The sequence below is a fragment of the Gastrolobium bilobum genome, unplaced genomic scaffold (genome assembly GCF_033153095.1).
Source record: "Gastrolobium bilobum isolate Gb01-03AN ecotype WA unplaced genomic scaffold, APGP_CSIRO_Gbil_v1 utg4269, whole genome shotgun sequence".
Classification (NCBI taxonomy): Eukaryota; Viridiplantae; Streptophyta; class Magnoliopsida; order Fabales; family Fabaceae; genus Gastrolobium; species Gastrolobium bilobum.
In genome coordinates, this window is record NW_026896672.1 from 202,725 (window position 1) to 222,486 (window position 19,762).

The 19,762-nt window shown below is 32.0% G+C and overlaps 1 protein-coding gene across 1 annotated transcript; it reads left to right on the top strand.

The window, feature by feature from the left end:
• The first annotated feature begins 1,441 nt into the window (after nt 1-1,441).
• On the top strand, nt 1,442-7,187 carry LOC133301371 (uncharacterized protein At4g28440-like). Its single transcript, XM_061500993.1, has 3 exons — nt 1,442-1,577; nt 2,194-2,426; nt 6,588-7,187. The coding sequence occupies exons 2-3, from the start codon at nt 2,204-2,206 to the stop codon at nt 6,776-6,778; spliced, it is 414 nt and encodes a 137-aa protein (XP_061356977.1). The 5' UTR covers nt 1,442-1,577; nt 2,194-2,203; the 3' UTR covers nt 6,779-7,187.
• The last annotated feature ends 12,575 nt before the right edge of the window (nt 7,188-19,762 follow it).

Consider the following 19,762-nt stretch of genomic DNA (forward strand, 5'->3'; position numbering starts at 1 on the left):
GGCAACTAAGCCAACATAAAACCCAGCTTCTCCCAGGAGGTAGGAGGCAACAGATAACAACGAGAATGCTATACCCGAGATGCAAAATATGATCTTGAATGTCGTAAGTGACAACCCAACCAACCTCACGTATGATAACTTGATCTATTCCTCTAGCATTTCATGCTAGGATGTTTGGTCCATACACAACTAAGAGTATGAGAAACAAAAAAAGAACACTCAAAATGTGATTAAAATAGACCATGTTTGGTGAAGAAATGAGGATTGAAATGAAGATGAGAGAAATGGAATGACAGTGGTTTTACTATATGAAAATATGTTCTGTTGAACGAAGAGGAAAAGAATGATGACCGTATTGTACAAGGACGATTTATTTTCTTTAAAACCTAGATTTTTAAACAAAACACAAAAAAAAAAACTTATTTTCACTAACAAACTTACCACCACAAGTAGAGGCAGAAGAACAGTTGCAACTAAGTCAACATAAAACCCAACTTCTCCAGGAGGTAGAAGGTAACATATAACAACGAGAAAGCTACACCTGAGATGCAAAATATGATCTTGAATGCCGTAAGTGACAACCCAACCAACCTCACGTATGATAACTTGATATATTCCCCTAGCATTCCATGCTAGGACGTTCAGTCGATTCACAACTAAGTGTATGAGAAACAAAAAAAGTACACTCAAAATGTGATTAAAATATATCTTGTTTGGTGAAGAATTTAATCACATTTTGAGTGTTATTTTTTGTTTCTCATACATTTAGTTGTGTATGGCCTGAACATCCTAGCATGGAATGTTAGGGGAATAGATCAAATTATCATACGTGAGGTTGGTTGGATGGAACAAAATAAAAAATATATCTAATTTAAATAAGAAAAAAAAAACTAAATATGACGGCTAATCAACTCCCCACTATTAGTGTCGTCACTTTCCAATTATATTGGAGAATTTTCTTTTCCTAATGAATTCTATCGATTGGTTTCTATAATTTCAATCAATTAATCTAATTAATTGGTTTTCTTAATTTTCTCCATTGCATAAATATAATTTTAATACTATATTTAAATTTAAATTTAAAATTAGAATTAAAATTAATTTTATTAATTTGTGTGTGATTCATATAATTTAAATATATTTAAAAACTTGCTTAGGATAAAAAATTTACACTCTTCAAAAGAATCTAAATCATTGTATGAATTATGCATGACAAATCTTGCACAAAATAACTCTGAATTATAATATAATATAATATAATATAGATATAGATTTGACAAATATTATTTATTAATTAATTTTCAATTCAAATAAACTATCATCGTGTAAAAAAAATTTAACGAATGAGATAAGAGCAAGAGTTATTGATATGGCTCAAATTAATAATATATTTTGAGAAGAAAAAAAGCGTTGGATCGGAGCGGGTCAACAAAATACCCGTGAATAATAGGGATTAACGATAGCTTCATTTCTCTCTTTAAAAACCACACAGACCTAGGCGCTTGTCTTTAGTTTCAGTTTCGGATCTCTCTCTTCTCTTTGCCTTTCAGCAATTTCAGTTGCAGTTGCAGTTCCAGGTGACTTTACAATCTCCTTCCCCTTTTTCGTTTATCTATATATTTTGTCGTAGTCACTGCTCTCCTTTGCTGAATCAATTTGTTTCCCTTTTCCGCTTTTCTACACTCATATTTGGGATTTTGTGGTTTTTTTTTTTTTTTTCTTTCTAATTGTGTTTGAAATTTGTTAAGTGTATTTGATGGAATGGAAAATTGGTATGAATTTGGATCTTGTGATTATCCTTGTTACTTGCCATTATTATTGATATTTTTACCCCTACTTTTGACCTTGGGATATCTAAAAGGTCAAAACTTTCTTACCCTCTTAAGCTGGGGCTAGGTGGATTATAAGCTCCGCTATATCGTAATTGATGTTAATTGAATTCGCTTACTTGTATTTAAGTTCATAATCATATTGGCTAAAATGGGTTTCCCCCTGGGCTGAATTTTTTGGATAAAGGCGATGAATAAGTTTGCACTTCATAATTTCATATTCAAAATTTATGTACGAGGAAACCATTAGTGTGCATCAAACCTTTGATTTTGATATATATATATAGTAAGATAAGCATAGTGTACACTGCTCTGGTTTTCCTGTTGTCTTAGTGGAGGTTCTTGTGGTCTTGTGTTTTTTTAGGATTGTAAATATGGCAGATTCAAAACCAGAATTGAGGAAGCCAGTGTTCACCAAAGTTGATCAACTTCGCCCGGGGACCAGTGGGCACACTTTAACTGTGAAGGTGGTCAATGCAAAGATGGTGATGCAGAAAGGTCGTCCTGATGGTCCTCAACCCCGTCAAATGCGAATTTCTGAATGTTTGGTTGGTGATGAGACTGCAATGATTGTATTCACTGCGAGAAATGATCAAGGTATATATGTTATTGCTTTAGTTTAGCTAAGCCACCCTTATACAAGTTTTCCTTGCTGCATCATGGTATTGTTATTGTCTTCATATTTTTACATTCTTGTTGGTTTTTTTAGCTTTTTAATTGGCTGGGGCAGGGGCACTCTTTTGTTATTTTGCATGGAGTATTCATATGTCATGTGTCAAGTGTTTTGGACATCTGTCATTTCTGTTCTGATGTCTTTAACAAAGGCTCTGTTTTGTCCGTGGTCATGCATCAAGTGTTTTTATTTTGTCAATTTTCTCTGGTAAATATATTTTTTAAATACTAGAAAAAATATATACCTATAAAATAAAGGGAATACTTATGATAGTAGCTTTGACCCAAATTTAACAATATTATCTCACATGACCTTTAAAAAGGGGGCGAATCAGAGCAGTGGTAAAATTGTTCTTTCATGACTGAATGGTCATGGGTTCGAATCCAGGAAACATCCTCTTTGCAATTATGCAAGGGTAAGGCTGCGTATAAAGATTACCTCCACCCCAAACTCGCTAGTCGGATTTAACAGGGAGTGTGCTTTTTTTTTTTTTTTTTATCTCACATGACCTTTAATGTGCTATATCAATGACTAAAAACGTTATTATAATATGTCTTACATAAACACAGATTCATTATTAATCTAGTCTCAAAATGATGCTAGTAGCTTACTAAGTTTCTATCTATTTGGAGATGGACCTGGTTAATTGGTGTTGCTGTTTATTTTCTGGTTTGATCTTTGATGTGTCCATTAGCATTTTCTAGCACTAACATCAACTGTGTAAACTTTTTTGTATCAAAGTTTTTATAGAAATCAATGAAAAACAAAGAAAGAAATGTCTTTTTCTATTTGTGTTTATCTTATCTGAACCAGTCTATGGTCACCTGATTTGAAATGCGTTATTCTCCTGTCCAACAGCATTTGGTAACCTTAACAGATCTCATATGACTTCACACATCTTGGTTTCAAAGAAAAAGCACAACAATCTGTTAAAACTATTTATTTTCCCTTTTGGGTTGTGCATATCCGATCTGAGGCTGTTGCAACCCAATGACAAACAGCCAAAGGAAAAAGCAGTTTCTGAATAGCCTCACTTGTAAGAATCAAGTCACATTGATTCATTAGTTTAAGCTTTGTGATTCAGGGCCTTCTCGGATTCACCTTTTTTTTGGTATACCGACCCTAATTACCTCTTTGAGGCGAGTCGGCTCCCCGGGTATCCATACAAGCTTCAACTCTTTGAGATGGCTATGAGACTAATCCCGAGTCGGGGCTTAGTCATTGTCAAAGCTCCTCGCCCTTTCCCAAATATGTATTTGATGGGAATCGAACCCATGTTCTCTCCTCACTGTACTCAACTTGTGTTGTCAACTGAGCTACACCCATTGGGTTGATGTTTTTGGTTCTGCTAAGAGTGTCTCAATTTAATAAATACTAACTTATTAATATATGGAACATTGGAAATCAAGTAGATGTCATAATTAGAAATAACTTGAGATGATAAATATCATAAAAAGTGTACTGTTGGATAGCTAAATATTCTTTATGCCAAATAATCTAGAATTTAGATTAGTAGGACATTTGCTTCCACTCTGTCCAAGTAAACCAGTCTTATAGTTGGTTGAATCCAACTAAAATTGTTGCAATTTGTAAGTGCTAGCTTTGCTTTAATCCTCCTTGATTTTAGTGTACATTCATGTGTAATGAAAAACTCTTCATTCTTTGCAATCAAGAATTAACGGTTTTTTTTTTACTACTTATCATAGATTGAGGGTGATTAAGTGATTTGACAAAAAGATTAGAAAAATGGTAGAAATTGCATGTGTTTTCTCTTGATCCTTGTTGTCCACCCACCCATCCAATGTTGTCCAATGTTGAAATGTATCTTTGCTTTTGTGTTGTTTTTTTCTTCTTGAACTCATAGGACAGATTTAAGTGACTACAGGATATGTAGAAATTGTGCAAACGTAAATGTAATGTATTTTGGAAAAAAAAAATATATGGTAGCAAAGGACAAAGTGTGATTCAAGTGCTTCCCTAGTTTTGCCTGTGTCATGTATTTTTTTTTTTAGTAAACTACTTTTCATGATCTAGAACAGAGCAGTCCATCTGTCCACGGTAGCTATGCATTCTTGTTCCCAATTTATTTTGTTCTGGTTTATACAAATTTCCTGGTTCAAAGTAAAATACGCCAAGGCCTCATTGCCAACTTTTTGGTGAACAATGGCTGTCAAGAATTTTTATAGTACCTAGTTTTGCCTGGTTTCATAATTGACTAGGTTTTGTACTCTTAGTTTTGGTTTTGATTTGAAGAAAAGGGACTTCCATTGATTATAAGGGTATTTCCTCTCTTTTCACTTGTTCAGGCTATGAGATAGTGCTTTCTAGTTTCTACCATGTCATTCTCAACTTTTATGCTTCACTATTGATTGCAATTGAAGCCTACCATGATTAGGAATAATGGTGAATCAATATTTATAATGACTAGAATAATTTTTATCTGAATGATTATTGGCGTTTTAGGCCATGAGATATGGCTTGGTTGTTATTTTTGTTGATCTGAAAGATTATGGAAAGAAGAGTTTATTGAATTTTTTATGGTTATCTCTTTTATGGGATATAAGGGTTTATGTTTACTACATGTATGTGGAATTGGAGGGGAAAGCAATATAAAATGAATTCTTTATGTACTTGGTTCACATATAAATATTGTAGTGCTTTTGTCTGAATTATAGTATGAGTTGGTTTGATCAGTCCAATCATATATATACAAATGATCTGAGTCGTACCACTACTAAGATCTGCTGTAAGGGTTGAATTAGGCTTAAACTGGGATAATCATTAGAGAATGTGAACGTTTACTGGTTTCTGATAACCAGGTGTATCTCCTTTTCGATTTACCTTTGCTCTGAGGTGTTAAGTCCTTCTGAATATGCAATGAAAATTGGTTGAATAGTTTTTTTTTTCTTTATGAGAGAGAAAGAGAGAAGGATATTAGAAAATAACGAACCTTCTTCTATGCTAATTCTAAGCAGTGACACAGATGCAAGATTAACCTGATTGTCTGCATTGAAATTTGAAAATATCTCCATCCCACTTTGGCTTGCCTTCTTTGGCTGAGAAGTGTAGAACCAAACGAAAAAAAGATATTAATAGATGTATAGTTTTAAAGAGTAGCAAGCATGCAGTGAAAGTTAGTACCTATTGATTCTTTCTTTTACATCAAGGCAATGTGTCGGTTCACATACAAGAAGGTCTGACTTAGTATAAAAAAGTGTTGTACCGTTGCAGTAACTAGCAAATAAAGTTCAGTCTTCTCATCTGATATTACAGTGGTCATATAAAATAGAGAACGTGACCAACTTAGAACAATTTAACCAAACAAGTGGATTGGAATGCTCAAAGAGTGGTTAATGGGTTAATCGTAGATAGGAACTGATTTTTTTGCATAAAACCAATGGATACTAGATCATTACAAAAACATAATAATGCAGGAAATAAAAGAAATCTAGAGCCCTGCAGATGCATTGAACATTACATATTCCCTTATCCTCTCAATTTATGCCTCCCTCCCTCCCTCTCTCTCTCTCTCTCTCTCTCTCTCTCTCCTTTTAATCATTTTCTAACAGAACCCACTCCTATCCCACTCCTGCCTGCCACGTTAGAATTCTGCCATTCCCATCGTGATTATTCCTTTTTGCCACTATACTGCCCGTGTGGTGGTCTAGTGCCTTATAGCCTTTACTCCTACATGCTTATTTAATCATTTGTTTTAATATTTTTATCAAGAATTCTTAGATTGTAATTCTCCTTAGATTGTAATACTTAATTTATATTCAATGTAGAAGTTTTAATGAAGTTCCATGTTTGTAGTAGAGAACAATTTGAAATAATATTTTTTTATGTTGAATTGTCAAATCAAATTGCTTGTAAAGAAATCTTTCAAATATGATTTTTTATTTTTTATTTGCAAATGATGTGTTTTTTTTTTTACTTATGACCTCGTTTTGTCTTGTTGCCCATGAATGAATAAGAGTTTTTCTTCTTTTTTGGCACAACATCCTACATCCAGCAGTATTACTGAGTGCTGTTATATATTTAGATATTAAACATTGTCCTGTGGTTCCAATTTTGCTTGTGTTCAGTGGATATGATGAAAGATGGCACTACTGTAATTCTGCGTAATGCCAAAATTGACATGTTCAAAGGATCAATGAGGCTTGCTGTGGACAAGTGGGGCCGTATTGAAGTCACAGAACCTGCTAGTTTCACTGTTAAGGAAGATAATAACCTGTCCTTGATTGAGTACGAATTGGTGAATGTTGTTGTGGAATGACTTGTTGGGACATTCTGGAATTCGTGCTGTGTTCTAATGAGAATAAAAACATATCCAGCAAAGTAATCTACTTTAGTCTATGGGAACATCTGATCATGCTCATCGCAATTCACATTACTTTAGGAAATAGTGATTTGAGAAGCCAGTAGTGCCGACGCTTCTTACTGTTGCAGCAGATTCGGTGGATCTTGGAGCTTCAACCACTGAACAAGTGGAAGAAGAAAAAGGGAATTGGCTTCCAGATCATGTTTTTTTTTAAAAAAAAAAAAACAAAAACAAAAACTGATCATGCTTTTTGTTATGCTATCTAGTTATATTTGGATTATGTGTACTTTCATCTACCATGGATTATATGTATCAGAATATTATATATGGAAGGTGAGTGTTTATACTTTATGTAATCCTTTGTTTAGTCCCAATCTTTATCATGATCTACTGCCTCTTAATCTTTGAACCAAAAAGTATATATCAAACCAAAAAGATCAATCTTTGTTTTACATGAAATAATAAAGTGAAATATGATTAAAATCTGTGGGACGTTTATATAAACTGCACGACTCTGCAGATGATTGTGGTCCGAACCTAAAACATCAACTGATCGAAAGTACTAGCGTGTAATGATTATTTTGGTTTGAAAGGTGTATGCTTTCATTAGCAATGCAAATTGTGCAGTAGTCTGTTGCTGTTGTCCCCAACTTAAAAATCATCATGAGACACATTCTTCAATACTTTGACAAGAAAAACGTGAGGCCCACACCCCAAAGGGTTTGTCTTTGGGCTTGTGGCCTAAGCAAACCATGCCCTACTTCCCTACTTTATACATTGTCCCCAGGTAAACCCAGTAATCAATTGCAAGAACACCCATTTACTTACACTGAAGATGCAAGTATGAGACGCAATGGGTATAAAAAAATAAATAATTGCAACACTCAAAAGCAAATGTTTTTATGGGTTTATCGTAGCACAGGAGAAAAGTTATCTTCGTCAATTCCAAAATTATATCATTTCAAGAGTAGGGGGAATTGATGAAATGCATTTTGATAAAATTCATATAACAAAGAAACAAACAAAGTTCTTGAAATATCCTTTATTAATTCTCTCAATCCCCAAAACGATGTAATTTTAGCTACAACATAATTTTGGTGTTGTTAGAGATAATTCCTGTTGTAGGAGAAAGTGATAAACACTTTTCTTGATTTTTATATACAATATTCTATTCTTCTTTGATTTTGCTTCGAAATGATTCTGAATGCAGCTTACTAGCGTGTTACAGAACACGTGTAAGTTATAATTAATAAATACTTGTCTGAACAATTGTTTAGTAAATTAACACTAAATCAGTATTAGTTCAGTGGAGAAGATTAAAAAATACGAATGTATTATGTGCGAGACAGAAAGAAAGAATGTGAAACCGGCAGCTGAAGCAGGTGGATAACGCATGCAATTAGCCTGTCATTAATGCAATATTTATCCCCGTCTCGGGGATAGAGACATAGAGTTTAAGGTTTTTCATACATATATACGTTTCTGGACAAAAACAAAATCCCAAGTAGAAGAAATCGTGGCTTATTCACCTTCACTACATATACCTTCTACCAGTAAGAGGCTTAGTTGTACATAGCAAAGGATCACAAACAAGTGGGGGTGTGCTATAATAGTATTAGTAGGACCTATTCATATATACCACCATCCTTGTCCTTGTATCAGTGGGACTCAAGCTCTATACGTTATCATACCCTTTAAACTAGAGAAAGGACCACCCCACATGGCTCATATATAAGATAATGAAAAAAGATAAAGAAAAAGAAAAAATAGTTGACGAAGAAGAGGAATGGATGGAAACAAAAGGAGAAAGAGTGGATTTCATAGGCTATAAAGTATGCCGAATGATCAACATCATATGATAGTTAAATATCAAATCGATAATGTTGGTAAAAAGTTGGAAGGTGGCGCCTCATAACTACCACCTTAAAATATGTAGTTTATATAGTTCATTGGGGACAAATGAACGCAGACAATAGGATGCAGATAAATCAAATAGGCCTAACTATATATATGCTCATGATCAATTAGGGTGGGAGGCAGAACTCGGTTAGGATAGATAAACAATGCAAAAGCTTTACCAAACATAGTACAGCATTTAAAGCATTCTAACAAGTTTGAAGTCTATAGTTGTTTGACTTTTGATTATTAGTTTAATTTTAAGTGATTAATTAGAATTACTAAAGTACCGGCTTGGTATTAAAAAAAAAAAGAGTACCGGTTTGCTTTTCCTTGTATGTATGTACATATTAACCAAAAGGCCATTTAAATCAAAAGAAATGGTGCCGTTTTATTTAAACAATTAAACTTTTTCTTGGTGATACATAGCAATATATGATGTAAGTTGTAGTTATATATATATGAGTCAGGATCATTTTACACTAGTGTAAGTTACACTCTCAATTTTGTACATTAATCTCACTTTTATATATATATATATATATATATATATATATATAGAGAGAGAGAGAGAGAGAGAGAGAAGAGATCTTTTGATTTCGGTGTAAGACTAACTCTTACTCTTCATTTTAACAATTAATTATATATATATATATATATATATCCCTGTTAGTTAATCTATATATTTGGTGGTAATTTGGATAAAGTTTTATATTAATATAAATTAAAATTTATATATGATTTGGACCTATCCCATACTAGATATAATGCCCAACCCATAAATGGTTTGGGAGGGCTCAACAATCAAAACTTGAAGGTTAAGGAAATATGTCTATCTCATATTGATGTCATCTCGCAACTGTACAACTATGGTATCAGCAACTTAGAACTTTACAACCACCAATAGCTAAGGGTTTCTTCTATACCTAGAAGCCAGGGCAAGCAAATAGGCATCTCGTCCGCTTCTACCCACCAATAAAATTAAATATTGTCATACTATATATTAAGGTAGCATAAACAAGATAACCAATTACTATATAACGTATGATTGAAGTACATGTATGATCATCTAATCCATTTTTACTAAAGTTCATTCATCACACACTCACTTAACCATGAGAGTACTTTGCATGTACATCTACATTCATCTCATCTAAACAAGACAACCCAGCACTAGACTCTCCATCTTGTAGAAGAACTCCACAAAGATATCTCTCAACAATATTTATTCCAAAAAAGACCCAAATTATTATTCGTTCAGATTCAGCCATGTGTGATCTATCTGAATTTCTATTGCATCGATCAATATATGCCAAAATAAAAACACAACAATTATGACTTAAATTGTAGGTTTTTTACTGGCGGTTCAGTATGTATTTGTATTACAATTTAAACCACATAATCATACGAATGATACGATTTACAAGCACAAGCAGTTGGTATATAATTATTGATTGTGCTAGATATTGTCATTTTTTATGGATGTTTCGGTAAAATCTCAGCGTAAATAGAAGGAAATAAATCAACTAACGAGAAAATATGTGATGAAACTTTCTCTTCCTCCTTTTCTTATCACATTCCACCAGAATCCAAATAATCAAATGGCATCTTCCACTACATATTATTTAGCTGGTTTAGTTTTTAATAGTTTATCTATGGGAAAAATGTTTATCCTTTTAAATGACATAATTTATATCATTTTACTCTTACAAAGAGATGAGACTTACACCTTTATTTTTTTTGTCAACTCTCTCTCCTCCTTTATCTATTTATTTATCTCTCTTAAAATGATACAATTTTACATACTTTAAAATGACACGTTTTTTCCTTTATCTATTGTTAACAATGGTGGTGGTCAAAGTGACGATAGTTGATCCCTTAACCAGAGGTCTCGAGTTCGAGCCCTGAAAATGAAAAAAAAGGATTTGAGAGAGCCGCCCCCGAAAGGGTCACACAGTACTCGATTGAGGATTAGTCTTCGATTACGGCGTGAGAATACCCTTCAGATTACGGAAAGTGACGATGGTTGATTAGTGGGTTAGCTGTGAAAGTTATGAGATGGATAATCACATGTTAAAGTACTAAATTTAGAGTACATTTTGATAAGCTTTAAAAAAAATTATGACATCACTTTCTTTTAGAACATTTTTTATAAAAAAAATACTACTATCTTTAATTTTTAAAAGAAGTATTAAAACAACTTTTTTAGGGTTTTTATTTTTTCTCCAAAAAAATTATCTTATAATTATAAAAAATAATCTTTTTTTAATTAAAAAATATTTTTTTTAGTAAAGTACCTTCTCAACAAATTATGAGACCCATTTTAATTTTTAAAAAAATAAGTCGACTTGTGGTCCTTTTAAAATTTAAGAAAGACTCGTGTTAGTCTCTCAAAATGATTAACGTGGGTCTATTTTAAATTTTGAAGAAATCACGAATCAAATTTTTTTCTAAATGATCAAAATAGATCCGTAATTTTTGTTGATGATCAAAACGATTTTTTTTTCCCTGAAAAGCAGCTCAAACAAACTTTGTGTTTGGACCGTCATGCTGCTACTTTCCAGAAAAATCTTGTGAAAAGACTCTTCTCCATGACCCCTCTTCCCGTTTCTAGTCCTTTTTCTTGTCTGCTATACCATAATAATAAGGGCTTAGTGTATCAAGGAGATAACTCATTTTAATAAGCACAAAATGATATAATTTATATTGAGAAAAAAATATTTTTATAGTTTTAATTTATTTTAAGATTATATTAATCTTATTATTTTAATTTTTTAATTTTCTAACTCCAAAACAATATTATTTTGGGCTCAATAGAGATAAATTTATCTCCAATTATTGAAAAAACGTTTTTTTCCTAATAATAATAATAATAATAATAGTAATAACACAACTCATTTGTTAAACAAATAAATATCTTACTTTTTTTATTAAGTTGACTTAAAATTATTTATTAAAAGCATTTGCTAAATATTATAATTTTTTTTGTAAAGATTTGGCCAAATAATTTTTTTTATAGCCAATATCAATTTATTTTTTTAATAGGACAAGAAACATTTTATTTTTTAAAAAAAAATCAATATAATTTTAAATATTTTCAGCAAAAATAAACGCGTTTCTTGGGTGGCATGCGTGGTTGGCGTGGTACTATAGTATATATAGTTATATAATTGATTAAGGATTCGCTTTTTCTGCAATTAATGCAGAAAAGTTATCTGCAGTAAGTTCAATACAACGTTGTTTTGGGGCGGAAATCATGATGTTTTTGTAATTTTAATTTATTCCAGGGTTATAATAGTCTTTATATTTATAATATTTTAAGATTTCAATATCAAAACGACGTCATTTTAGAAATAAATGCAGATAACTTATTTGCATTAACTGCAGAAACATTTTTCCCATATTAATTAGTTATGCAGATACATAAATGATTTCATTTCATTATTACGCAGGGATTTCTACTTTTTTTTGTTTGTTATATAATACGTATTGTAGATTTATAAAAGATAAAAAATGAGATAGAATAAGGATAAAATAAATATAAAACATAAAATATTAAAGAGCCATACGAGTTATTAATTATTTTTTGACTGATTTTATTATACTGTTAACAATTACTTTGATAGCAAGAGGTGTAACCATCCTCATTGCTTTTGTTTACAGTTAATATTCTCTGCCGACCAACCTAATGTGATCTTCTTGCTTTCTTTTCTTTTTCCAAATAATCAGGCATCCATGTTTAGGCTCCTTGTGCACCAATTATAGTGGATGATTTCTGCATATACTTTATGGAGTTTGATTTTCTCATATTGTATGAGAATTCAATTCTCTTATTGTGACTTTTCGATTTGTATGTAAAACTTTTCTTTTCTTTTTCTCTTTTTAATAAATGTGAGGTCCATCATTAGTTGAGTCACAACATAAGAATTAAATTCTCATGCAACAACTTTATATGTAGTGGACAAATTTTTCTTTGTCTCTGATCATTAAAACCATTATATATGTGTCTGTGTGTGTGTTTTGATGGTTTTTTCTACGGCACTTGTTGAATTAAATTTTCATATGATAGCAAAAACTTTAATTCTAAGGAAAAGAGTAACATCGGTAACTTTGATAATAATCTCTCTAATCCATACTTTGTTTGTGATAATGCCACCCCTTTCCTTCGAATAATTAACTTTATACCATATTCATTATTTTGTGCTTCTTATATTGTTTCTGAATCTTCCCAATATAATTAAAGTGAGATATGATCCTTATTAGTAAGATTTAATACAGGGCATTTTACCGTTAACGGGCATCTTCATTTTATGATAATACTAATATGCCTTTATGCATATCGAGTACTAAAGATTCAAAGAAATCCAACCGAAAACCTTTTTGTGGTCCATATCTATCAAATGCCATGTGCAATTGCATTGCAGCTTCATTTTCAAGATTATGGTGTGACAAAACAAATGAATAGTACTTCTGATACCGTTTGGTAACATGTACATTTGAGTTTAGCTTCAAAGGGAAGTTTGATTTGATATATTTCTAACTCCTTGCAGGCTTCCACTACAAGCTCAACTTACAGGAGATTCAACGTTCCTCCATAACAATTTTTAATAGCACTGTTTTAGACATAAAGGAAGCTATCATACATGGGCAAAGTTTCTTTAATCAGTAATAATTTTGAAATTCATGACCAATCCTAATGAGTGAGATGATTTATTCATAGAGCATTACATAATAATCTGCTTCACTCTTAGTATTGGAGTACTTGGAACATTTCTTACTTTCCTACTGAACATGTGGATGTTGACTTCTTTAGTTCTTATTTTCCTTAATGTTCAATTTAAAATAATAAAGAGGATAACACTTGCCCTGCTGATATAGCTAATGTGTGTGTGTGTGTGTGGTAGTGAGATACTCTGAAGCAGAAAAATACATAAAAGAATATTATTGGGAAGACACATCACTTTTGAGTTGTAGAATCTCTCTTTATATGATAAGAAAAGGTAGCATAGAAACATAATAGTGGATTGTCTTTTAACCAAGAAAAGAGCATGCATGTGGTGTCACATGAACTTAAGAACTTAATATGAAGAACCACATGGTGAATTCTCCTTATTGAAACAACTGAGCAGGTCTCTGCAGCATGTTTTCCCTTTCGGAAGTTTGCATTGAAAAACATTATTCTCCTTCGCATTCAAATATATTCTTAAGACACTCAAACATTACCAAAAGTCAGATAAGATAAAGTTAAACAATAAATATTTTTAGACACTCATTGCTAAATAAAGATTTAATGGTCAGTCAATTATCATTGACTAGTGGATAAGGATGACTCTGCCTGCAAAAATAATTTTCTCTTTCTCTATGTAATCAATCATAGCATGTGGGTTAGGCCTTACTAATCCTGTGAGGGCTCTGGAATCAAATAAGTGGCTTCTTTTTGCACAAATAAGAATTTCAGTGATTATTAGCTAATAGCTGGTATGTATCTTGTTGAATTTTAAGAACATGCAAGTTTTCTACTAAATCTGTCATATGTTAGAGATCTAAATTTACCAGTTGCAGCTACAGTTTTGTTGCCTTTCATGATTAATTTGCAGGCATGTTATGTGGTCCAATGCTAAAAAAGGACAAGCCTTCACCTACATCCAATAATAGTCTTTTACAATGTGAATCCTTCCAAAGCAACTAAATAATGCACAATGTAATTAATTGCAAGAAATAATCAGGTTCTCTTTTCATAGGTTGAGTTTTCCATTTTCTAAATTGGAGCATGGAGAGAAAGACGGCTATATCATGAAATGCAGGCAAGATAATCAAGTTAGGCATGTAGGGTACTGAGATAAATAAATGCTCTTCAACACTCCTTCTGCTTTAATTACGAATGAACATAAGGAAAAGTACCCCATTTTGCTAGTGAGAAAGCACCAAGAATCATGGAAAACGTGGGAATCAGTAGGGCAGAACTGCAGACACTGGCCACTGAGATAATTTCAAGTTGTGTTCTTGAGAGCAATACTTTTGTTCGCGTCCATGGCATCCATTATTATGTCTCACATTACATGCATACAAACTCATAGTCCACATAAAAGATATTTGACAGGAATACATTAAAAGATAGAACTTTTGAGGAAGTGGAATAAGCTTAATCTAAGTATGGCAACTTAATCTGTTCCTTTTTGTTTGACAATGAACCTCAGTGTTAATCTAGTGTTACTTTTTTGAATATGTCCTCATGAGAATACTATTAGTTGATGAAAGTAGGTAGAAAATGCCAACAAGGAGAAGTATATGTAGACCATATATGATGAGGAGGTAGAGCAACTTTCTGCAGCCAACTGATACAATAGTACAAGAAATAAAAAAAAACCCAGCATAGATACAGCCAAAGATGCATTTGCAGCTATTAAAATTGACCTCAACAATGATGCATCAAGCACCTACTCTTAATTAATGATGTTGCTCTGTGCATATCAAGCCAAAATCTTAGGATATAAAATAAAAAGGATTTGGAGTGGGGGTACCAGTAGTCCAGTACCATGCATAAGGCATTGATGGATTTCAAGTTTGGTTAAATCAGAATTCACAATGACCATTCATTCAGAGTCAAATATATTTAAAGCTTAAAGCAATTTAATGACTAGGCTTATCTGGCATGTATGTACCTTCAGGTCCATCCATCATCATGACCATCGGGTGAACTGCATTTATTTCTGTCGTATTTAAATCAGAAAATTTATTTAATTTTTCATGTGCAACACTACTGTAACACATTGATGGATTCCATAGAAAAGGTGGTGATGGTGGCATTTGTGTCGTCATGATGACATATTACAAATCATAATGATAATAATAATAATTATAATAATAATGAATTTTATTTGCTGGAAAAAAATTATTTACATTAATCCATTATAATTATGTATTATGGATAATATATAATTATAATAGTAATTTTTTTTCTGTTACGTCACTTGATAATGTTCGAGAAAAAAAAAAAAAAACAATTTTAATATTATAATTATGTACTACTCGTAATATATAATTATTATTTTTTGTAAGATTTTTTTTTCTTGCAATATAAGAAAAGGATTTCCCAATAATAATACACTGAATATGGAAGAGAAAAATTGCCACTTTTTAAATAAAAATTTGGCCTTACAGTTTGTATATTTCTCCATATTTATACTCTGTTAACAAATAAATAATGCAGTTACGTGATGATTATAAGATTCTTTCGTGTCAGGTTCTAAGGTTACCATGATTTAACCGAGTGTTATTTGGCTCAGAATTCCAAGAAGAGAGACCTCTAAAGATGAAAACTTTGTCAAAGACTAAAAATTTAAAGTTAAAGTTTAGCCTTTCCTTGTAAATAAAATAAAATAAATAAAATTAAAGTTTAGCTGACAAAGTTCTTATAATAATTATTAAAAAAAGGGCGAAGTTTGTATGAAAAGAAGAGATTATGCTCTTGGTTTCATTTTCTTTGTAAACAAACACATTAAAAGTCACCCATCTTCTACGACCATTCTGAACTCAACAGAGGTCCTTCCCATTTCAGAAAAAAGAATGGGACAAAATTAAAGACTGAATTATTATGTTTTGGTATTAAAGCTAAAGCAGAGAGAGATAGAGGCGTAAAGGAGAGAAAGTGGAAAGCACACTGCACACATTTTATGAACGAACGTTTCTCATAAATGAGCTTACAGAATTTGTTCATGCTACGTCCCTTGTTTTTAACGGTTTTGTTCTATAATGTGATATAGTTCTGCCATCCCATTGAAGCAATTAATTGAACCCAACTAATAGTCTCAATATGAAAGAAATTTAGTTCAATATAAAAAATGAATTGTTACAGGATAAGTCAAGAGAATAAGGTAACAATACTGAGAATGGATACTTTTATGTGTTAGTTAATATGGTCACGTAATGTATGGAAATTTTAATTATATAAAGATAAATTAACGGTGATAATTTTGTAACTATCTATCTGAATTATTTTTCTCTATCTTTCCTTATCACCGTTAATTCATATAGGGGTGTTCATCAACCGATTCAAACTGCGGTAACCGAATCGAAAAATTGATAATCGAACAATCAAAAACCAAAAAAAAAAAAACTGTATATTTTAATTGGATTGGACCGATTTTTGGTTTAGTTGATGAAAATCAATCCAATCCAAACTGATCCAATGTATTATGTATTTATTATTTTTGAAAGATAATGACTTGAAATCTTGTTATTTTGTAGACTTGAAATCTTGGATATTATTGATAGCAAACTATCTTATTTTAATTTTTTATTATCTATTAATTTATTTGAACTCTTCATGAGTTTTAAGATTTGTTTTAATTTGAAGACTTGAATTTTTCAATAATTTGTAACTTTGTATGACTTTATTTTGATATACTTAATGATTTGTAGGGGTAAAATTTTAGATTTTTTGAAAAAATCGAAAACCGATCTAATTCAAACTGAATAAAATTTGATTATATTGGATCAGATTTGTAAAAAAATTCAAACCGAAGAGATTGAATCGAATGATACTTTTTGTTTCAAAACCGATCCAATACAAACTATAAATATCTTTAAATTCACTTTTGTATAATTATAATTTTTTCACATAACATAATCATATTAACTAACACATAAAACATCCCCTCCCAAGCAGAATAAGCCCATGTTGTTCAACACCGAGTATGTTGTCTTATCTCGAAAATCATGCATTTTAATTATGTCATTTTCTCTTTATTCTTTTGCTTTCTTTTTTCCACGGATTAGCATGAAATGCCATGCTGTTAATGTTGACTATGTATTTTAATGGGTCCATCTTCACATGTGTCCTAAATTCCGAGGATGTTATGTATCAAACAAAGTTTTTACAATGATCATCTTCTTTTTTGTGCCATCTGCTCCTTTGTCGTTCCACATGTGTGCTTCATCTCCTTTCAGCCACTATTGGGAGATTCTGCATTATCTGTGGGTAGTTTTTCTTTCCTATTATTATATACTTCATTGGTAAAGTGTTATGCGTGTTATACTTAAATTTTATAATTCAGTCATGATAGTGTGAAAAAAGTAATTATTTGGGTTTCGGAATTGAGGGTATAGAAATTCAGTTATCTTTTTGAAAAAATTATAGAAATTTAATTAAAAATTTAAAATTCTAGTGGTTTATTAATTTTTTTTAAAAAAATATAGATAATTGCACCAAAGGTCTACTTATATATTTAGGACCTTTTCAATGGACATGATATGATAGAAATGAATAGAATAAGAGTAGAAAAAGACACGGGATCTTATAAGCTCATATCATATTTTGTGTTGATGAGTACTACTAAGCAATTTTGTAGAATAATAATTTCATATATGGATATTGAACGTGTTAAGGATTTGTCAATATCGATTCGTTCACTTGATCTAAATAGCGAACCGTATATTGGTAATGATGATAGATATGCATCATCATGTGTAATTCCACCAACATTCAACCACATGATATTTGTGTAGGAGCAATTGCATCATGCGGAAGCAATTTAGGACCTAATACATTGATATGCTTACCGAATCATCCTCGTTTCACAATTACCTCTTGGTGCGCAGATCTCGTGTATAATTTTTCCTTGTATGATTCCTCTTCACAAACTGTTCACCTCAGCGGCGCAGCATGAATAACCTCCTTGAAGATGGACTGTGGCAGATCTTTCAGACTATGTCTCAAGGGAAAATGGAAAGTGTGTGGGCACTCTCTCACTTTTAGGGAGATGACCTTACCTCAGCCTCTGCAACCACCAAGTGAAGACTTCAGAGGCTGATAACTATAAGTGTAGAATATATATGGGCTCCAAGAAACCCTAACCCTAAGCAAAATGGGCTTTAGGTTTCTTTTGAGGATGAAGACGACCCAACGTGAGTGTTCAATTGTGGTGATGACAAAGAAGAGGAAGAGGAAGACGTTTGTCTAGTTTTTGAGGAGGAGGAGGATCAATCAAATAGTGAAGAGGATGATGATCCTAATCCACAAGAGGTACTGACCAAAGTTTATAACTTCGTTCAATAAACGTCATCTACAAGTATTTCTAGGAATCAAAACTTGGTTGAAGGTTAGCTGACCAATTGAAATATTCACGGTTATTTTTATGTTTACTTTGTTCCTATATCTGATTTCAATATATGTCGTGTAGGCAATAATGTAATTCCCTTTTGGAGTGACATTATGCATTACATATATATTGTTTTTGAGGATTTGGTGTATAATGAAAGGGAGTATTTTATCCACAAAAAATTGGGGATGACTTATTTGTTAAACAAGAATTTGAATCCAAAGAAGGAGTGTCGCTGGCGGTCAAGTCTTATTGCAAGAAAGTTCATCAAGAAGCTATAGTAGTTGAGAGTACGACTATCAAGCTAGTGATGAGATGTCAAAACCATGATATTGATTATCAATGGGGTGAAGGCAGTGAAATTGAATAATGGAAACATATGAGTTGTTAGCAAATGGGTTGGACCTTTACATCCCAAGACCATATATAACTTGATTATGCCTTTATGGCTTCAGTTATATTAGGTGAGGGATCATGATTTTTTAAACACTTAGGTCATATATTTTTTTAAATGTATGAATTCATTGGTGTTAACGAATACTTAAATATTTTTTTGATTGATAGATATAGTAAAGGAAGAACCAGCGGTATAGGTTAGGCTAATACAAGAAAGTATTCGAGGAAATTACAGATTCATTCTTTCGTACCGGAAGACAAGAAAGGCAAAACAAAAGGCCATAGCAAAGATTAAGGGTGATTGGGACAAGTCCTATGCTTATTTGCCTAGGTGGTTTGATTATATATATCATTTTTTTGAGGGATCTGTATAGCACATCCAAACAAATGATATGTGATAAATCATCAAGTTGTAAATGCTACGTACATTTGTGATACAAAAAACAATATATGTTTGATTTCTGATTGGCATCGAAGCATCTTATCGACAATTAAAAATATTCATCTAGGCTGACCGCCTCCAAACGCATATCATGTGTTCTGCTTT